General features: G+C 45.2%; 1 protein-coding gene across 1 annotated transcript; it reads left to right on the forward strand.

Moving 5' to 3' along the window:
* Positions 1-457: 457 nt before the first annotated feature.
* Positions 458-20,467, forward strand: LOC123378084 (ras-related GTP-binding protein A). Its single transcript, XM_045031566.1, has 10 exons — positions 458-796; positions 1,732-1,765; positions 4,323-4,422; positions 5,359-5,425; positions 6,267-6,489; positions 13,702-13,797; positions 15,286-15,408; positions 17,156-17,247; positions 18,436-18,551; positions 19,931-20,467. Exons 2-10 carry the CDS (start codon positions 1,739-1,741, stop codon positions 20,026-20,028), a joined length of 942 nt encoding a protein of 313 aa, XP_044887501.1. The 5' UTR covers positions 458-796; positions 1,732-1,738; the 3' UTR covers positions 20,029-20,467.
* Positions 20,468-22,430: the final 1,963 nt, after the last annotated feature.

Below are 22,430 nucleotides of genomic sequence, written 5' to 3' on the forward strand. Positions count from 1 at the left end.
ACATGCATCCATCATACACACAGGACACGATATGCACTGCATATGCCACACCCCAGATATGCCCCAATGAAATATATGGGGCCCAATCCCGCACCACATACACAGTCATATAGATGGGGCTGGAGTCTGCATCCTACACACTGTATACCACAGGTGCCCCAGTCATGCAGCCAAGGCCCGAGTCTGTACCCTACATGCACACCAGGCTCTCTGCAGTCGTACACTTGAGCCCAGTCTTGCAAGGTGCTGAGCACCCATGACACCCATTGACATCAGCGGGCTTGGTGCTGCCCCCCGCCCCCAGTGACCATGCCTAGTACTGAAGCAATGCCTCACTTATGGGCAGTTTGCCCCCACGCAAGATGGCCGCTCTGGCTTCCCCCACCCTTGGCGGCCCTGCGGCAGTTCTCGCCCTTCCGCCTTCAGTCACCTGACGGGCGGGGGCGGAGAGGGCTGGGTGGCTGTTCACGTGACCAGCTGAGGCAGCCTAGTCCCGAGTCTCGTGAGCCAGGGGCGCAGGGGGTGTCCCGGGGGCCGCATCCGAAGGAGGGGAGACCCCGCCGGGCGGCTGGCTCAGGCAAGGCCGAGGCCTCGGGGACTAGCGGGGGGATTGGCTCTGTCTGCGCGCCGAGCCCTGCCCCCAGGACCCCCCGCCGGGCGCGGGCCGGGAGAGACCCCCCCGCCCCGCTGCGCTCGCACAGCCCCCGCTCGGCAGGAACGCGGCCTGGGGCGCAGAGCAGGGACCCCCCGCCCCACCGCGGGGTCGGCCCGGGAGGCGCCGCGCTCAGAGCCAGAGGTAACGGGGGCAGCGGGGGAGGGGGAGCAAGGTGTGGGGGAGACAGGCGTGGGGGGAGTGGGAGCAAGGGAGTAGAGTATGGGATTGCTGTGGGGATGCAGTGACTAGGAGGGAGCCAGTGTGGCTGGGGTCATGTGATCTCACTGGGGGGTATGAGTAACTGGGTTTAAAAGACATGGGGTAGAGCAGGATCACTGACATTAAGGGGGAGTTAGCAGGGTTCAGTGTGTGAATGGCTAACAACTTGGGGTGGGGGGAACATTGTTTAGGGTGTAACTGGGGGGATAGTATAGGGCTAAAGATTAATTTGCTTAGGGTGTAATGTCAGAGTTTGTGGGGTGGTTAGAGGATAATGGGGGATATTAGGGTATGTGGGAGCATGTGGCCAGTTTGTCTTGGGGTTAGTATGTACATGAGTGGCTAATGGTGAATGGGAAGGGTCATGGTGGTTTGTGTGTTTGGCTGGAACTACTTACTGTTGGGGTTTAGAGAATGGGTAATATGTGGAACACTAATGTGGGGGTTAATTTATATGTGGGAATAGAAGTGTTGCTAATTGACAGTGCTGCAGGGGAATGGAAAGAGTGAGAGTGTGTGTGTATGTATGTATGTAGTAGGAGTTTGACGTGCTTGTGGAGGGTGTCCGGCAGTGTTGGGGGGCTACTTTCCACCACACACTGAATTTATCTTGCTTATGTATTAAAATAAAAGTGAAAATAGACATAACTAAGAGACTTGTAAGCATGGGCGTTTTAAAGATCTCTTTGTGATAGGATGTTTTTTCCTAAAGATCCCTTCAGCTCTTGCCTGGGACAAAAGTTGTAAAGTGCCTTCTGTAGCTGGCCCTGTTATCCGGGTTGGGATGAAGTTGTTAACTGGACAGAGGAAAGTACAGCAGTGTAACAGGGATGCTTGTCTTTGTCTTAAATCTGTAGGTGGGTGATGCCAAGCACAGCCATGAAGAAAAAGGTAAGAATTGGATTACACACCCTCTACTTCTTTGCTGCCTACATTGGCAAATGCTGATCAAGTTCCCCTTTGAACCTATAAAAATACCTTTTGAGATCCCAAAGTGCTCATCAGATACCTTCTGGTGTGAGTGCTTGCGCTAGTCTCATGATATGATCTTCATGATTGTCAAGTGACCATTAATATTCAAAGTCTCTTTTGCATCCTGTGGTAGTGATGGTTGCTGTGTCCTTCAGTTAACATGATAGAACTTGAAAATGAGTATTTCTCAAATATTTTGATAATCAGTGCAGCTGGGCTTGGGCAAAGTGGAACCCTCCACAGTAATCACTAATTGAAACACCTCACTCATGGCAAATACTCAGGTAAAAATTTTGTGTTAAGGGGAGAAAATGTGTTATACTCTAGTTCATATATATGTAATGAAACACTCCTGATCTCTATCAGAGAAATGTGCTTTGGGAGGTTATATTTGCATTGAGGGGTTCAAGTGATATCTTACCTGGAGAGGGAAGTTTGGTTGTCTTGGATAGTGATTGGGAGCCAACGATGGAAATATAGCTCCTCTACTCAGAATTAGGAGTGTAGATATTACAGTGATAACTGTATTAGAAATGCCTAAGATTGTTAACTAAAGAATGTGACTACTCTTGTTTGTTTTACTTGGATCAGATTTCTCTTCTTCCTCCACATATTGGGGTCTAGTCCCTTTGAAAAGCCACCAGGGGGATTGGTGGTGGAATCTCACACCTTTGAATTTAGAGTCTATTTTAAATTGGATAGCGCTATGCCTAATTATTACAACAGGCTGATGGCTCATACAGACATTTCTTCACCAATTTTGTTGTGAAACAAGATCAGGTATCTCTCCTTTTGGCCTCTTATATGCAATCACCAGAAAACACTATACTTAGGGGTTAGCTTCAAAGAGTCTGAGACACATTACAGGGCCTGTCTACTTCTTTGTTTGAAGAAGAGTATGTTGCCATTCTTCTGCTGCAAAGTCCACCAAAGCCTGTTATCCTGAACTCGGTTATGCTGTGGGAGCATTTCAACTAGTTTGTGCCTTAACCATGTGGTGAGCTGCTTTTGGAAGGGAACTAGTTAGCCTATAAAAAGTGACTAAAAATGGCAAAGTAGGATTCCATGTCAATTGGTTGTCTGAGATTTGTTTTCTAGTTGTAAAGCATGCTCTGAGATCTGTAAACTCTGGGATCTGAGAGTCAAGCGGGTGTCTTGCTGACTTATACTCCATTGCCAGTCAAAGATTCTGTAGGACAGCTTCAGCCTAGAGTTGCATCTTTTTTTTTTTTTAAACCCTGTTGTCTATAATAGGATTTAGAGGTGTTGCCAAAGGCAGAACTTTGTTTTGGGACTGGAACTTTGATTCTTTTGATAGTGTGAGCCAATCCCTGCTGCTATCAAATCATTTAGGGTTGCTATTGAGCCATTCAAATGATTTCCCCACCCTGCCCCCAAAAAAACAAAAACCTAATCACAGTATCTCCTGCTCTTTCATGGCCTGCTGACCTGGGAAGCAAGAGATTGGGATTGCATCTGTGCCTCCTGTGTAGCAGTATTGGGTAGTCAAATTATACTGGCCCGGCTGCTTTTAAACTTCTTTCTGCCTTCCAGCATGTTCACGTGTAAAAGCTGGACTTGGATTTTATTTCACAGTCAGGGAGGAGAATCTGATTCTTGTATTGTGAGGTGGACAGTACAAAACATAAGTAGAGTGGTGAGGGGAGGACAGAGGACATTGAATGTTCAAGTGTTCGTGTCTAGTGAAGTGGGTTTTTTTGTTTTTGTTTTTGTTTTTTTAATGTTTGTGATTTAAACGTTTTTGGCTCATCAAAACTTTGTGCTTCTGATGAATCAGGAAGAGCAAGCTTTCATCTTGAAGTGCCGGTGTGTTTGGAGAACATGTGTGGAGGCTGGGGAAGTGAAAGATTAAAAATTACTTCAAAAATAAATGTAGTTCTTCACTGGATGTCTGAAATCCAGCTGCGAACTCTGCAGAGTGCCTTCTCAATGTATCTAGCAGAAATGAGCTCGGGTTGACTTCCTCTGTGTCACATTCATGCGTTGTGATTGGTTTTTATTGGCATGGGGGTCAAGATGAGAATGAATAAGCTTCAAGAAGCGCAGTTACTTTTCTTCTGGATTTTAGGCAACTATACAGTCAATACTAGGGACAGGGTATGCAGTTCCCACAGTGTGATCTGACTGGCGGAAAGGAAGAAAGCAAAAGCCAAGGAAAAGAGGAGTGGTCCATTTGTGTGGAAAGCATGTAAAGTGACAGAGTTTTATAGTGTGTAATGCTGGCTCATTGACCATGAATATCAAGGAATTAAGAACACATGTCTTCCAGTCATTCAGGCTTTTGTTTGACAGCCTTTCCTGAGGGGGCCAAATCACAATATGCACAAGTCCTCTGTGCATGGGGCTACTGAAGCCTTTTGTCTTTACACCATTAGTATTTAGCCATTAAAGAGCCATGGAGAAGCCAGTATTCATTGTGGTTTAACTCTTTTTTTCTCTTGCCTTTCCTTACCAGGTGCTGTTGATGGGTAAAAGTGGGTCTGGAAAGACCAGCATGAGATCCATTATCTTTGCAAACTACATCGCCAGAGACACACGGCGCCTTGGTGCCACAAGTAAGAGCTTGGTCTCTTATTGACTCCTAAAGCATCTGCTCTGGAACTCGGGTTAACATTTAAGACGATCTGCACAGAGATGCAAGGCAGTTACCCACTGAGACTCTCACCTTTCCTCTGTGGATGGAGTAATAGGGTGTCTCTTATGTCTGCTGGGCCCCTCCATGAGGCGTCTGGCTGAAAATCTGTGCCAAAGTACCTCAGATGTGGGTGAGGTGGAATGATCCTTTCTCTTTAAGCTGTGGGCCAGAAGGTGACTAAATGTTGATGCAAATAGAGTTTACAAGCTAATGCTTTTCCACTGACCCTGCCTGCTCTCAAGGTGTTCAGAATGGCTGATGAACCCTCCAGAGAAGACCTGACTTCTCTATGCCAACAAGATGATTTGGGGCAGTAATAAACTGCTTGCTAGAGAGTGGGGCTCAGTGGTCTTAGCAGAAAGACCTCTGCATGGATGATTCTGCAATATGCAATACTCCATATCCATTGAAGGTAGGACATGGAGTCTTAATCTGCAGCAAGGGAGATTTAGGTTAGATATTAGGAAACATTTTCTAAATATAAGGTTAGTTAAGCTCTGGAATAGGTTTCCAAAGGAGACTCCATAAATGGAAGTTTTTAAAAGCATGTTGGACAAACACTTGTCAGAGATGGTCTACGTTTACTTAGTCCTGCCATAGCACAGGCGGCTGGACTTAATGACATCATGAGGTCCCTTCCAGCCCTACATTTCTATGATTCTATATTCATCCATGGCAGAATATACCTAGTAAAGCTGAGTAGCTGGAATTCCACACTTACAGCTCTGGGCTTTCAAGAGTCACCACAGATCATGTTTTCAACTGTGTTGGATGGTAACTTCCCAGTAGTCTCCCTTATCAGTTGTTCTGTGTTTGGATTGTTGGATTGTTTCAGACTTCTCTTGTCTCTTTCCAGTTGATGTGGAGCACTCCCATGTTCGATTTTTGGGAAACCTGGTGCTGAACCTGTGGGACTGTGGAGGGTAGGTGTTGTCTGTTCTTTTCCTTATGAAACCCATGGAGGTGGCTGTGGCAACTAGGATGGTGGTGTGTTACGTTAGGAGGCTGTCCTTTTAGCTACAGTGGGGTAGGAATGCTTTTTGTGCATCAAGTGAACTGTTGATGAAGGCTTATAGAACTGTAGATGGTACCATATAATTAATAAACCCCACATCATAAACTCAGACATGGGGGTGGGGTGAAGGGGGCTGACTTGATAATCATAGAGCCCAAAGTTACCTCTCCGTGGGACAGGGGGAGTAGACTGCCTCTCCCTTCCCTCACTGCCTCTTTCTCCTGTCAAGACAATGTCTCTGAGCCTTGCAACATGGATGAGCTACCTCTAGGGCTGCAGAAATTATTATTGGAAATGGATTACAGAATCTTTTGTTTTGGGGTCATTGCTTCAGATGGGACCAAAGTGGTGGTGTTCGACCATTAGTTTTTGTTAAATGAATTGGGGATGGTATTATCATTCCTGGTGGGTAGCTGTCCATAGAAGGAGCCCTCTTGTTGACACTCAGCAGAGATAGGAAAGGCATAAAGGCTGAACAGCCTTCTGATGAATGGACTTGCTTTCATATAAAAAGTTGATATACTCAAGTGGAGCAGGGATCAGGCTCATTTGGAAGAGTAAGCTTACACTGTCCATGCTGTACGTGTTCTGTGGCTAAGGAGAGGACTTCAGTCTCTATAGTTGCTGTATTGATAGCTCAGTCCTCATACCTAATAGACTTTCTTAGCAATGCAGACATATGGGTAAACCATGCTGGTCTGATTGATCTAACTGGAGTCCCTTTGCCTTGCTGCTATGCCCCTTTTCAGACAAGACACCTTCATGGAGAACTACTTCACCAGCCAGCGGGACAACATCTTCCGCAATGTGGAAGTCCTGATCTACGTCTTTGACGTGGAGAGTCGCGAGTTGGAGAAGGACATGCACTACTACCAGTCGTGTCTGGAGGCTATCCTGCAGAACTCTCCTGATGCCAAGATCTTCTGCCTAGTGCACAAGATGGATCTAGTGCAGGAGGATCAGCGTGATCTGGTAAGGAGCTGAGCATTGCCTTATCAGTGTGGGCTCTGTAACAGAGAGTATGCATAATGATGTTGCCATCTTTCACTTTAAACTTAGCTACACCAGCACGTTCTCCAGAAAGCTTTTTTCAGGTTTGTATGTGGGGAAAATCTCTGAAAAGTTGAGTTGCTCCCAACCTCCAAACCTATAGTCCCCATGCTACTCCTGGCCCATTTTGTATAATGCCTGTCTAATGGCCTACATAGAAGAGAGATTCTCTATGCCAAATTACCTGTAATCTTCTCCTTTATGGTGTCAGTTTTAGCATCGTTTCCAATTTTTGGGATATGGGGGACAAAGAAAAACCCAAAAGGTTTAACCTCCCTGCTGTACTTCAAAGGATTAGGTGATGGACTCTGTCACTACTATGCTGCTGGTTCAAATCCAGCTCAGCTGTGTATTGAATAAAACTAGTTACCATGTGTCAGCTGTTTAGCCTGTGTTTTAAATTGGGGAAGTCTCAGTTCCAATCCTAGTGCACAGATGTCCACATCACAGTTGGCACTAGCCAACACAGAGACTGACAGTTGTAAGCAAAGGTGCCATGGACTATGAAGTCTGACCTACCTTCTTGCTCAGATGGAGTCTCTTTACGGGCTGGCTGAAGTACAGCCAAGTATTTCCAAGGCTCAGTGCAAAACCTGCAGCGACACTTAGGGATGGAGTTCCAAAGTGCCTAGCAGCTCCTGTTGTTCCTAGGACGAGTGAGATTCCCCAATGTCCTCAGTGGGAGCTGTTGGCTGCTGAGCTTGCTCTTCAGTCTGGGCCATGGTAATCTTTCAGCCAGAAAGCTATACCCAGCTCCTGGTGTTAATTTCTCATCTAACTTTGTGGGTTAGATACATTTCTTTGACACATGCACACCCCTAGTTCTGCGGTTGATCATCAACCTGGTTCAGACCTGGAGATTACTTCTTTGGTCTAGTGCAGTGGTTCTCAAACTTTAGTAACCTGAGGACCCCCGTTTTGATTTAAAATTTTTGCCACAGACCCCCAAGCCTGCTGCTCAGTCCCAGACCCCATCCCCCAAAGCCCCACCCCACCTCTTCCTGCTCCCATTCCACCCTTGCCCCTCCTCTTCCCTGCCTCTTTCTGCCCCCTCCCCCAAGTGCCACCCTCCCTCCCAGCACCTCCTGCACACTGGGAGGGAGGGGGAGGAGTTGATCAGTGGGGTCAGTGACCCCAGACATGATTCCTCCATCTCCCTCCCAGTGCCTCCTGCACACCGGGAACAGTTGTTCCCCAGCATGCAGGAGGCACTGGAAGGGGAGGAGAAGGAGTTGATCAGCAGGGCCCATGGACCCCAGTTTGAGAAACGCTGGTCTGGTCTAGCCTACTCAACACACTGAACTCTTTCTTGTCACTTCCAGCTTGATACATCTCTATCCAGATGTGCAACGAAGGGCTCAGAAAAGAGCAAGAAGGCCATGTGGGTGAAGCCACAGGCTGGTCTTTCCTGGGTAGACAAACTTCAGTGAAACAAATTGGCTCATAACTCAGCAGATACTGGCTAGTGTTCTGAGCCTCATTTTGTCACTCTGGCTCGATCTGGCTGTAACTTAAAGCATTTTCCTTCTGGAGCTTGTTTGAATATTACCTTCCATCCTCCCCAGGAAGGGGTCAGGAATGTCCTGGACTCTGCATAAGTTAAATGAAAGCTAGTTCCATAGGGCTGTGATGCTTGATATTTCAGTTTGCTGTCCAGTAACTATTAACATCAGTATCCATAGGCAGTTGGTGGGTGTAAATTCTAAGCATTCCCTGAAATGAGGAAGGGCATGGGGGAGTGGAATCATGCAGTGACACAACTTGAAAGCATTGCAACCCCTCTAGTAGGAACTGCTTTGTAGTATCTGCTAATCTCCTTTGAGTCAGAGATTCTGTCTGCCTGCTTGGGCCTAACTGTTGACCTGACTTGAAAGTAGTGCCAAATTGTTGACCTTGGCATCTTTTGTGTGTATTGGGTTACATAGTCAGGAGGTTTCTGGATGTTTCCTGCTTTCATGCTCCTGAAAACAAATTAAAAATAGCTTGTGGAAATCAGGAAGATAAATTCTGTGACATGGGTCAGCTTTCATGTTAGGGCCCTTTTTAAGCATACGAATCTCAGATGTCTTCTTAAGGTTGGGGTCTCTTGTCAGGGGCGGCTCTAGCAATTGCGCCGCCCCAAGGAGGGCGGCACACTGCGGGGGACGCTCTGCCGGTCGCTGGTCCCGCGGCTCCGGTGGACCTCCTGCAGACGTGCCTGCGGAGGGTCCGCTGGTCCCGCGGCTCCGATGGAGCATCCGCAGGCGTGCCTGCGGCAGGTCCACCGGAGCCACCGGACAACCGAACCCTCCACAGGCATGCCTGCGGGAGGTCCACCCGAGCTGCGGGACCAGCGGACCCTCCGCAGGCATGCCTGTGGGAGGTCCACCGGAGCTGCCTGCTGCCCTCCCGGCGGCAGGCCGCCCCAAGCGTGCGCTTGGCACGCTGGGGTCTAGAGCCGGCCCTGTCTCTTGTGGATTGGAATATCAGAGAAAGAGAGGAGAAACCTCAAAGAAATCAAAATGCTGTTAATCTTCAGCATGTTAACACAGTGGCCTGGGACAGAAATTATTTTTCCCTATCCCTGTTCATTCCTAATGTCCACTTCTGAGACTTCCTGCCTCATAGATGTGGGTGGAACAGACAGTCTGGATTTTGCTAGTGAATTTACTATGAATAATTTACTTTTTCCACACCAGGGGCTCACTGCTAGCTGTTTACCTTGCTTTTGTAATGATTTCTTAAGTTCTGATGTCTTGGGAAGTCTTATTTTGACCCATCTCAGCTATTTTTAAACCATAACCTATAAGAGCGGAGTAAGGAGTGGGACTGTGCGGTTATGCAGTGACTGCTTAATCCATGTTTCAGAGTAGCAGCCGTGTTAGTCTGTATCCACAAAAAGAACAGGAGTACTTGTGGCACCTTAAAGACTAACAAATTTATTTTAGCATGAGCTTTCGTGAGCTGCAGCTCACTTCTTCGGATGCATAGAATGGAACACACAGACAGGAGATATTTATACATACAGAGAACATGAAAAGGTGGAAGTATGCATACCAACAGGAAGAGTCTAATCAATTGATAGTCCGATAGCTCATCTCAATTGATTAGACTCTTCCTGTTGGTATGCATACTTCCACCTTTTCATGTTCTCTGTATGTATAAATATCTCCTGTCTGTGTGTTCCATTCTATGCATCCGAAGAAGTGAGCTGCAGCTCACGAAAGCTCATGCTAAAATAAATTTGTTAGTCTTTAAGGTGCCACAAGTACTCCTGTTCTTTTTGCTTAATCCATGGCATCTTAGTTAATGCAGCACACTTCATTGTCGGCAGCGGCGTATTATCGCCTAGGCCTAGGGCAGCAAATTTGAAGGGGCGGCAAATTTGAGCACCTACGGAGAAGCTCCCCTCCCCGCCCCCCCACTCCAGCTCGCTTCTGGCTCCTCCGCGAGCGCGCCGCCGCGTCCTGTTTCTCTCCCCTCCCTCCCAGCGCTTGCTGTTTCACGGGGCAGGGAGGAAGAGGGGAGGAGGGGGAACACAGTGTGCTGGGGGAAGAGGTGGGGCCAGGGTGGGGATTTGGGGAAGGGATCCAATAGGGGCAGGGAGGGGGTGGAGTTGGGGTGGGGATTTTGGGGAAGGGGTTGGAATGGGGGTGGGGAAAGGGTGGAGTCGGGGCGGCAATTATTTCAGGGCCTAGGGGCGACAAAATCATTAATCCGCCTCTGATTGTAGGGTTTTTTCCCATCCTCTTTTAACCTGAACACCTATTAAGTCCTTGTTCACATTGATAAGTCTATGAGCAGAGCCCTACCAAATTCACGGCCCATTTTCACAAATTTCACCATCATAGCATTTTAAAAACCTTGAATTTCACGGTTTCAGATATTTAAATCTTAAATTTCAGTGTTGGAACAAAGCATGAATATGTATTTAAAAACAGCAAAAGATAAATATGTAAAGTTCTTAAGTCAGCATTTCTTAAACTGGGGGGCCTGATCCAAAAGGGGGTTGCGGGGGGAAGAGTCGCAAGGCTTTTGTCGGGAGGTCGCAGCATTGCCACCCTTACTTCTGTGCTGCCTTCAGAGCTAGGTGGCTGTAGAGTGGTGGCTGCAGGCTGGGCACCCAGCTCTGAAGGCAGCACTGTTGCCAGCCGCAGGGAAGAAGTGGAGCTGCTTTCAGAGCTGGGTGCCCAGCCTGCAGCCGCCCAGCTCTGAAAGCAGTGAAGAAGTAAGGATGGCAATTATGTGACCCTCCTACGATAGGCTTGAGACCCCTTTTTGGGTCAGGACCCTCAGTTTGAGAAATGCTGGTCTCCCCTGTGAAATCTATATAGTATAGGGTAAAAGTATACAAAAAACAGATTTCACGGAGGAGACTAGATTTCATGGTCCATGATGTGTTTTTTCACACTAGGGTAGGGCCCTATCTATGGGTATGTCTACACTACGGCATTATTCAGATTTCACAGAAACCGATTTTTGGAAACAGATTGTATAAAGTCGAGTGCATGCAGCCACACTAAGCACATTAATTCAGCAGTGTGCGTCCATGTACCGAGGCTAGCGTCGATTTCCAGAGCGTTGCACTGTGGGTAGCTATCCCATAGTTCCTGCAGTCTCCCCTGCCTATTGGAATTCTGAGTTGAGATCTCAATGCCTGATGGGGCCAAAAATTTGTCGCGGGTGGTTATGGGTAAATGTCGTCAGTCAATCCTCCCTCCGTGAGAGCAATGGCAGACAGTCATTTTGCACCCTTTTCCCTGGATTGCCCGGGCAGACGCCATAGGACAGCAATCATGGAGCCTGTTCAGCCTTTTTTCACCGTCACCATATGTCTACGGGATGTTGCTAACAGATGAGGTACTGCAGCGCTACACAGCAGCATCACCTTGCCGTTGCAAATTAGCAAAGATGGTTACCAGCCCTACTGTACCATCTGCTGCTGGCATGGGTGCTTCTGGCCGGCCTTGGTGAGGTCGGCCGAGGGCGCATGGACAAAAATGAGAGTGACTCCCCAGGTCATTCTCTTCTTTAAATTTTGTCTAATGGAGAGTCAGTCCTGCCTAGAATATCAGGCAAGGCTACTAAAGAACCAGAGAGGCAAACGGCCGTTCTGGGTCAGAGCCCCAGACATCCCGCAGAAATGATGAGCTGCATGCCATTCAAAGGGGTGCCCCTGCAACAACGCCACCCGTTGCTTCCCTCCTCCCCCACCCCTCCTGGGCTACCGTGGCAGTTATCCCCCCATTTGTGTGATGAAGTAATAAAGAATGCATGAATAAGAAACAACACTGACTTTATTGCCTCTGCAAGCAGAGATCAAAGGGGGGAGGGGAGGGCAGCCTCCAGCTGCCATGATATTCCAGGCAGGAGTGAATCTCCATTAGACAAAACTTATAGAAGAGAATGACCTGGAGTTATTCCCATTTTTGCTGAGGCGCCCCCGGCTGACCTCACCGAGGCCAGCCAGGAGCGCTCATGGGACGACGATGACGGATATCAGTCCTACTGTACAGTCTGCCGTCCGCAAGGGAAGGGAAGGGGATGCTGCTGTGTAGCGCTGCAACACTGCGTCTGCCAGCAGCATCCAGTAGACATACGGTGACATTGAAAAAAGGCAAGAGAGGATTTTTTTCCCGTTGCTTTCACGGGGGGTGGGGGAGGGGCAATGACACATACCCTGAACCACCCGCGACAGTGTTTTTGACCCTTTAGGTTTTGGGAGCTCAGCCAAGAATTCAAATGGTTTTCAGAGAGTGCGAGAACTGTGGGATAGCTACAGTCGTCAGTCACCGCCCCCCCCTCCATTTGATTCTCTGGCTTTCTGGTATGCTTGTCTCAGTTCCTTAGTTTCACGCAGCACTGTGTTGAGTCCCTGTTGTGGCTTCTGTCCATCATGGCCTTGGAATTTTTTTCAAATGTTTTGGCATTTCGTCTGTTGGAACGGAGTTCTAATAGAACAGATTCATCTCCCCATACAGAGATCAGATTCAGTAACTCCCATACGGTCCATGCTGGAGCTCTTTTTTGATTCTTGGACTGCATAGTCACCTGTGCTGATCAGCTCTCCACGCTGGGCATATAGGAAATGAAATTCAAAAGTTCGCAGGGCTCTTCCTGTCTACCTGGACAGTGCATCCAAGTTCAGATTGCTGTCCAGAGCGGTCACAATGGTGCACTGTGGGATAGCTCCCGGAGGCCAATACCGTCGAATTGCGGCCACACTAACCCTAATTTGAAATGACAATACCGATTTGAGCGCTACTCCCCTTGTCGGGGAGGAGTACAGATATCGATATTAAGAGCCCTTTATATTGAAATAGAGGGCTTCGTTGTGTGGACGGGTGCAGGGTTAATTTGGTTTAATGCTGCTAAATTCGAGATAAACTCGTAGTGTAGACTAGGCCTAAGAGTGAATTTAGAACTCATGAAATATAACGTGATTAATGATCATTGCCAGAGCCAGGCATGTACAAGCAGCAATTGTGCACACTTCTCCTGCACAGATCTGCCAATTCACCTGGTTCCTAACCTGTAGCACCCACAATTTTTCAGTCCTGAGATCTCACCCAGCTCTGCTGATGTAACTCCGTCTTGATCTGCAGCCCCCTGTTCTTGCAGTCGTGGGTCCCTCAGGCAGCTCTGCTAGTGCACTTTCATCCTGGCCTGCAGCATCCTCAGCTGCTTTGGCATTGGAAAACATTGTGCGCCCTTGTTCTGTTTTGAAATGCAAAATTCTTACTATAAATGCGGTAAAATAACCACGGCAGAAGCATTCACCAAAAACAGGAATGTGTGTGTTTCGTCTAGGACAGTGGTACTCAGACTGAGATTTGGGAGCTGCAAGTGGCTCTTCAATGTCTCTCTTGTGGCTCTTTGCAGCACATGATATTAAAACACTGAGTGATTTTAATTATTAACCAATCTAAGCTATTAACCAGCCAGGATGCTTTCACTGTGTTATTAACCAATTGTTGATAAAATAATACTTGGTCAGAATAACCAAGAAAAAAATTAGATACATAAAAATAGTAAATGAAACAATGAATTCACACTACTGTTGCTCTTTTGGGTAATGTTAATCGCTGATTTGGCTCTTGTACCACTGAGATCTGAGTATCGTTGATCTAAAAATATCAAACTTCTGTCTTCCAGATTTTTAAAGAGAGGGAGGAAGACCTGAGGCGACTGTCCCGCCCCCTGGAGTGTGCATGCTTTAGAACGTCCATCTGGGATGAAACACTTTATAAGGTTTGAATGGCTGCTTTTCTTCATGTATGGCATTTCCATTTGTCTTCCTCCTGCTCTCCTGTTGTGTAAACTGCATTGTCAGTCGCTACAGAGTTCCATAGCTTTAACTTGGAAATGTTTTCTGAAACAGGTGGTTCCATTCTGGCTGTTCAAGGGCTGGGGTTGATGGCAGTTAAATTGCTGGCTTCTCCCATCAGTATTATGGTTCATAGTCCTATATCTTCCTGTTAACATTGCCCACACTCTCTGCCCAATTCATTTAGAAGGCACCTCCACCCCACTTAACACAATAATGTGTTCAGCCAAGTGCAGAATTGTTTCCATGTTATATTTTCTAGGACATTGTCAGGTATTCAGTGACTCAAGTGATTGGGCTTCCACATCTGCCTGGGAGACTACTTCATACACTGGAAGCTTGTCTTGATATCTAGCCTAAACTTTCCTTACCTTCATGGCTCCCAGTTACCTATTAAGATCTCTCTCCAGATATTGGGGTGATGGATGTTAAATGGGTCAAATTGAGAGCAAATTACGGTTCTCCAAGTGTCACAGATGTGCCACAACCATCTCAATGGGCAAAGGTGGCGAGAGCCCATTAGCCTTCTTGTTAGACTGACATTCACAGGCATTGATTTTCTGGCAATCCCTTTGACTTCAATGGGAGGTGAAGCTGGGCACCTTTTAAAATCTATCCATGAGTACAGAGAATGCCCCAGGATACAGTATGTGGCTTCAGCCTGAATGAAGCTGGTCCAGGCTACACCCTCCTGAAAATAGTTTTTCTGTGTCTTTAGTGTGTACACTGGTCCCATACTGTAGGCAGTTAGCACATTTCCCATTTGAGAGCCAACTAGGTACAGATTGGCTAACCTTTCTTCTTAAGTGGATCCCTGCAGCCAGTCAGTCATTGTGGATACTCTTGTTTATGCTTCATATTGACATGCCCAGAGGCAGAACTGCATCATTCTAGATATAGTCCTATAAGAGCTTGTATTGAAAATGAATTGAGTGTAATTGAGTGCTTGGCACCTCTTGGAATCAGTCCCTGAGTTAAGGCAGTGGTTCAGAGTCTTCTGCTGTTACTTCTATGGGTACACAGCAGAGATCTGCTTATTTACAAGCAAGAAAATGGAAAACTGTGAGTCTTTACCTGGGAGCATGGGTCCAAATTCAGCCCAGACATCACCTGGCAATTAGATGGTATCAGACTAGTCCCTGCAAGATTTTTGCCCGTGTCACAATTTGACATGGCTGGTAGATTGTTCAAGAAAAAGTGTGTGACTGGAACACGAGTGAGGGCCATAACCATAATTGAAGTGTGTGGGCACAGAGAGATGGGAGAAGCTTGCATAACTCATGTCTTTGCTATCATTGACTGTAGCCTGAATTCGCTGACTCTTACAAGCACTTTGCATAACAAGAGAGGGAGGATGGGGACGCCCTTATGCAATCCTCATAGTACTCACTGTACATTTTGTTTTCTGACAGGCTTGGTCCAGTATAGTCTATCAGCTGATTCCTAATGTCCAGCAACTAGAAATGAACCTGAGGAACTTTGCTCAGATTATAGAAGCAGATGAAGTTCTTCTGTTTGAGAGAGCCACTTTCCTGGTGAGAACTGCCATCCCTGCTCTTTGCTGGGTCCATTTGCTCCTCTGCTCTGTCCCTTAAGGGGGCAGATTCATGATTCTAAATTGCTTAGGGTTCCTTGTATGAAAAACACTGTAGGGTGCAAAGGATTCAGGTGGGGTTGATGACCATAACGCATGCTAGGTGGAAGTTCCAGGTTGCAGAACTTTTCATTCAGTGCCTTTATGACAAAGGAAGTAAGGGCTTGCTTACACAGGGAAGCTATTCTGAAATAAGGTAGGATATGAATTTAAAGCACAATAGCTATTTATGTGGATTAAGCTAAACCAAACAAAGGTGCACTCAGTGTGGAATAAATGTGTTCACGTGAAAAAATGAGGCGTCCTTGTGACACCTTAGAGACTAACAAATTTATTTGGGCCAAAGCTTTTGTGGGCTAAAACCCATGGGTGAAGTGTGTTTTAGCCCACAAAAGCTTATGCCCAAATACACTTGTTAGCCTCTAAGGTGCCACAAGGACGCCTCATTGTTTTTGATGATACAGACTAGCACGGCTACCACTCTGAAACCTGTGTCCCCATGGAGAGTTATGGTGGAATAGCTATTCAGGGCAAGTTCCCTGTGTAGACAATGCCTAATTCTGTTGCTTTTGACATGAACCAGGTACTCCTGTGACATTCCTGAAACACCCTCTCAGAGCAGTTAGGCTGTGAGCATTGTTAAATGCATGATTCACCTTTACCTCCTCCAGTCTGTAAGGAAGTTTCACATCCCCAATGCCTGGTCCATTCTTGGAATTTTCAGAGAATTTCCTTCTGTACCACGCAAGGGTAAAACCTTATTCTGATTTGAAAAATCTGCAGATTTTCACTTCCTCCCAGGTGGTACTTTAACCATTCAGAGTCCCTGTCTTGCTGAGTACCTGATCCAATATAAACCTAATCCTGAGAGCTGGGTGAAAACTTTCCTCAAAACTTTCTTCCTGACACAATGTCCTACTTTTAAAGGAAAACTTTTGTAGAAATTTATTTTGTTTGAAACTTTTCGACAAACAAAGTTGTTGTTTTGGCGGGGAAGGGTTGGTTTTTTGTTGTGGGGTTTTTTGGGGGGTTTTTGTAATGGAAAATTTAGGGAACCACATATGTCTCGAAAATTTTCTTAGTAAATACTTGCCATCTTCCAACATGCTCTACTAGTTTCTGAGGGGTTTTGTAAATGAGTATGGCATTAATGATCATCGTGATTGACAGCATTGTAATACACCCCTGTTTTCACATAACTCTTGAAAACAGCTATTTTTGGGACAGAAGCTTCTCATGCTCACAGCTTAAAAGTGACTTTTTTACAAAAAAATATAAATTTCTGGATTTTTAGATTCTCTTTTCTGCACACTCATATCTTTATAACTTCCCTGTGGACTTAGTCCTCCTCGAGGAGAAATTCTTTTGAAATATTTGAAGAAACTGTTCAAAAACATCATTATGCAATCATACTGCACATGCATACAGTGTGAGGGTTTGCTGAGTCCAGATACATGCATGTTTGTTTGAATATGCAATCAGATTTTTTTTTAAATTTAATAATTTAAACTATTTAAATTGCGTTCTTGACAACTTTCTAAAAACATTCTGTCTATTCTTGTGGGGGCATGTTGAAGCATGGGCAATTGCAATGCGAGGAAGAGAAGATCCTCGGGACTCATTACGAGATGTGGTGGTAGGTGGGAACTTCTGCTTTGATTGCTGAGTTATAGTGATTTCCCTTGCAGGTTATTTCCCATTATCAGTGCAAAGAACAGCGCGATATCCACAGATTTGAGAAAATCAGCAATATTATTAAACAGTTCAAGCTGAGCTGCAGGTGAGATGGATTATCTGTGTAGTCACGTTACTAAGAAATGGAAATCTCTAGACTGTGTGTGAGTGCCATCAGCCCGATTTGTCTGTGTTGATGTCCATCTATGCTGGCTAGACATAAATGATAACTGTGTCAACCAGACTGCCTTGTAAATTCTCTGTAGTGCATCCTGGCCTTGAAGTGAGTAATGGTTCTATGGATAATAGGCCACCAGAGAAGTTCTCTTATTCAAAGAGGTATTAGAATGTATCCTGTCTAATCATGACTCGGTATTTCATGCCTTTCATCAATTTTTTTTTTCTGGTGTTCATTGGAAGAGGTTTGTTCTGAAACATTTTTCCTCCCATCCATTTTCTTTTGGGTTCTGCAGAGAAGTTATAGTACTGAGCTTGTGACCTACTGGCAGTTAATGACAACACTTTGTGGCACTGCAAACCTAAGATGAACACTTAGTTTTGGGCGCGAGAACCAAAAAGCTGGTTTTGAGAGAGGAAGCACTTGCTCAAACAAATTTAGCAACAGTCACAAAAGGAAGGCAGAAGACATAAGACAAAGTTAAACTTTGAAATAGTTCCCCCCCCCCCCCAAAATTGCTCCACTGTTGCCCTTCCATCCCTAATACTTTAAAAGATTTAGAACACTCGTAGGGTAGGAGCAGCTGAATAGCTACATGCATGCTTTAGTAGGCTGTTTTCAGAGTCTTCAGTTTACTACTCTCTTCTGTTGCTGGTCCCCAGAGTCACTCTGCTATTGTTGACTTTCTGTCTATGCTGAATGGTTCCAGTGTGCACTGGTCAGGAGACACTGACTGTTGGGATGTAGCAAACTCAAACAGGTGGCAGTCGCTATTGTGCAGTGCAAAAGCTTTTTTTATTGAGTTAAATGTAAAAAGAGAACACTAACCTACCGTGGCTAGTCGGTACTGAACAGAGGGCCTTGCTTAAAGTGTATTCAAGTTTTGTAACCATGAAGTAAATCAAAAATAGAGCCACAGATTTTTGTATCTGTCAAAAACCAACAACCTAGTGTCACATACTGGCTTAGTTCTTATTTTACAAACAAAGCTGTGCAGTTATGTACACATGATGTGACTAAAGTGATCTCTAGATATGAGGTGCTTTGTAAATAAAGCACTTGCTTTTGAAATGGTCACATAACAGGAGTTAATTCACTTTTCTTTCCTCCTTACAGTAAGCTGGCTGCTTCTTTCCAGAGCATGGAAGTCAGGAACTCTAACTTTGCTGCTTTCATTGACATCTTCACATCAAATACATATGTGATGGTGGTCATGTCTGATCCTTCCATACGTAAGTTTAATAGAGCATAGGCGTCTATTGTGTCGCTTTGAAAGGGACCAAGAGCTAGTTAAACTTGCATTTGGCTCTTGATACCATAAATGAGCACCCATCTACACTGTATAATCAGCTAAGCCCCCAGGACAGTTGAAACAGTTTAATTCTGGAATTGTGGATAGGACTAACACGTGTTAACTGTGCTGCACCATGGTTTGGGAACATGGGTTAAAAGATGGCTTGATCATGTAGTGCAAACAGCACCAGACTTTGCAACTCAAGTTCTTCTCTGCTGTTTCTCAACATGGTGATTAATACGGATGGGAGTTTATTCAGGCAATGTCAGTTAACATGTCTATTCTAGTGGAGCTGAACACAGTAAATATTCTTTGCCAGATCTAATCTGGCAGCTGGGCTATGAGTTTTGGGCCTAAATTTTGAATTTGAGCATTTTCTAGGTGAATTGTTGTGCTTTGTTAGTTCTCCAATTATGGCTGCATTTTCCTTTTTAACTCAAGAAGCAATTTATGGGTAAAATTACATTGCTTACAGCCAAAGAGTGCAGGCCCTTGTATCTTCTTTGGTAACATGTTTTCCTATTGCTCGCTATGAAACTGCTTTTTGTATTACACTATTTGAGGATTTTAAGTGAGACAGCCATACGGCATATGGCTTCCCTGAGCAGAAAATACCTTTTAAAAACTACTTTTCTGTATTTGGTTAGCCCCATGCGTTTAATCCTACCAGACTGGGGGCTTGCTACCAGCTGTGACATCCTTTGGAAGCCCACAGATGGGAAGCTAAGAAAAAGCTAAAGCAACTTCCTTCCATAATCACAATTCCTGTTAAGAAACCTTGCATCAGTACAGTATACCTCCCTTTGGGTGTCAGACAGCACCACTCTGGGATCATCCAGCACAGCAACCCAATCTTGCCTGCTGTGCCCCTTACATTACATCCTCAGTGGCCTGGGAGTAGCAGAACAGATCTGGTAAAGCTCACTGTTTAGAGTAGTGGTACTTTTTCATAAGCACTGGGCCCTTTAGGAAGAAAGGTCCTGTTTCCATATGTTAGTTTTCCTCTCTAGAGTTTGATCAGTGAAATCTGACATTGGTCAATGTAAAATATTCCCTTGTCAGTGCTAAAAAAGGCGACAACTTGCCTTGTTTGTTTCATTCCTGGTGAAACCTATAGCTATGGAGCTTTAGGGGAAACACGAACCAAAACCACACAGAGCTTTGTGGCTTCAGTCCTGCTGCTGTGAACCAAAACTCCTGCGTTTTACACTACAGGGAACCTTCCTAGCTAACCTTTCCAGGCAGCTTTTAACTCCTGGTGATCTAATTACTCACATCCTTTCTGTTTTTTCCTCTCTTGCCCCTTCTTCCCACTAGCTTCTGCAGCTACATTGATCAACATCCGCAACGCTAGGAAACACTTTGAGAAGCTGGAGAGAGTGGATGGACCAAAGCACAGTCTGCTCATGCGCTGAACACTGGCCAAACCACATGGTCTTTGGGGGAGAAAAGATGGAACTGCAGTTTTTTTAGGAGAATCTAACAATGTGGGTGTCTTTGTGGGCTTTAAAATGAGTGTGCTGCTTACCACCGCAATCTTCTTTATTTTTTTTCTCCTTTTAACATTGGACACTAGTCACTTGGATGATACTTTACACAGTGGACCTTTAAGACAGACTTCCTGGCACACTAGGGGTTGGGGAAGATGCAAGGGCAGGTGATTTGCACTTGGCCTGATAAGCCTAGTTGCCATAGTCACGCACATTGAAGCCTTTGTGGATGTTTTCCTGTATTCCAGATGATCATATAAATCACAAGGATGGAATATTACTATTTTATCAGCAAGTTGCTAGGATACATTTATAAATTTCTCCTTGTCTTCAGTCATGAAAATAAATTTTTGCTACCAGGGACTTTTGATTCCCAGAGCTCTGGAAGTGGTTATTTTTTCCTTTTAAAGTGTTGTGAAGCTTTGCCATTGGACAGGCAAACAGGTACATAGCTGCATTTCTCCTTTCTTATTACCTGGGCCTTTTTTAACCAGATACCCATTTGAGAGAGAGTTTCTACTGTGTACAAATTCATTTAATCCAGAAGAGTCATAGTGAGAATGACGGTTCATTAGTCATCTTAATCTTTTCTTTTTTTTTTCTCTATGATTTTAGGCTTGCCAGAATGAAGATCATCCTTGTTATATGGAAGTAGCTGAAAGTAATACTCCCACTTAACAAGATCATAGTCCTTGCATTCAGGTCTTCCTCCTTCTGAGCAGGGAGATGCTGAGAAGGGCAAGGGACAAGTGTATAGAAGTCAGATGAGATAACAGATCTCATTGCCCCGCTGAAAATGTTGCACTCAGTCATCTGTGATCTCAAAAAGGCAGTCTGACAATATTAGACACCAATGTGACTCTACATTATGGTCTAATTTGTTTTACTGGACTTGTGCTTGATTCTCCATTAAACATAGGAAAACAAAAGCACTGTCAATTGGGAAAATCTATAACCTCTAAGAGTTGTTGAATGGGCTGATGTTCCTTTGAGCAATTATTTCTGCATACACAGTGATGTTACTCTAGGAAAAAGAGGACGTATTGAGTCTAAAAGAGGTGTGGCACTTGTTTTATATAATCCCTCATTCTGTCATGTTGCCTCAAAGTCAAGCTAGTAGACGGTAAGTTTATGTGAGCACTATAATGTGAAGTGCGTATCTTCGCTTAAGACAAGCTAATAGGATGCCCCAAAATTTTTAACATCTCTAAATCTTTGCATTATTTTATACTAGTGCCCCAAACAGCCTACTCAACCGGCATGTTTATATAAAGATCCTGTGTGACTAGCGCGATCTTCAATCCAAAGAGCTGTCAAGCCAGCATCCCAGCAAGAGTGGAATTGTGTATTACCCATGTGTATATTAAAGAGTCAGGCATTTGAGTACCTGGGAGACTTATGACTGGACTATGAAAGTGCAATAAAGGTTCTTAGCTGTCTGTAATGCTTCTGGGAAGAAGGATATGGAGGACAGTGGCAGGACAAGGAATGTGAAGTGTTGGTGTGGCATATACCAGCCACTACAAACTCAATCTGGCCCCTACTTCTAGCAGCAAGCAGTGAAATTGCCATGCCTCCCTCCACCTTATTGACTACGATCTCTGTTCTAAATTCAATCAGTGGAGTTCTTCCTGATTTTTTTTCCACCCAAGAACTGTCCTCGGTGCTCTTCTGACAAAGCAGATGGACTCAGTGCTTATCTGCTATGCTAACATGCTGGCTGAATTCAGGGAACTTCAATTAGTGAAACCTCCAAACAATTAGCAAGAAGGATTCTGACCCTGTACTTGAGAGCCTTCCTTCTGCAAACTTCAAACATTGCTGAGGAAGCAGAAAATGGCCTGTAGCTACAAATTCTGAACATTCTCCTCTGAAGGCTGAGGCATCTGTCATTCTGACTTAGATTTAATCTCACCATCCCCTGATGCAGCTAAATAGTACTTTCTTCTGGTTGGAGCTGTGTGTTGGGGAAAATGTTTGAATGCTGGACCTCTAAGGATGAAATATTATGAGATGATGGCGGGAGTAGAAAGTTCCACAGTTACTTTTCCATGATTACTAAAATGAATGCTAAAAAATGGAAAAGTAGCTCTGAGTTTGAAAACTGTTTATCTCTGGTTCCCATGCAGGAAAGCTTAATGAGGCTGTGGCTAGCATGTGAAAGCAGAACAATATTGAAAATGTTATCTGCCCTGGAAGTGGTCCTGTGATATAAGTTCTGTTCCTCATTCCACATATCTGTTTACTGTACAGATCAGTGTGAGCCTGAAATGAAGCCCAGTGCTCAGCTTTGCACACTGTAAACTTCTCAGGGCAGGTGTTATGAT

Source organism: Mauremys mutica, chromosome 9 (assembly GCF_020497125.1).
Source record: "Mauremys mutica isolate MM-2020 ecotype Southern chromosome 9, ASM2049712v1, whole genome shotgun sequence".
Classification (NCBI taxonomy): domain Eukaryota; kingdom Metazoa; phylum Chordata; order Testudines; family Geoemydidae; genus Mauremys; species Mauremys mutica.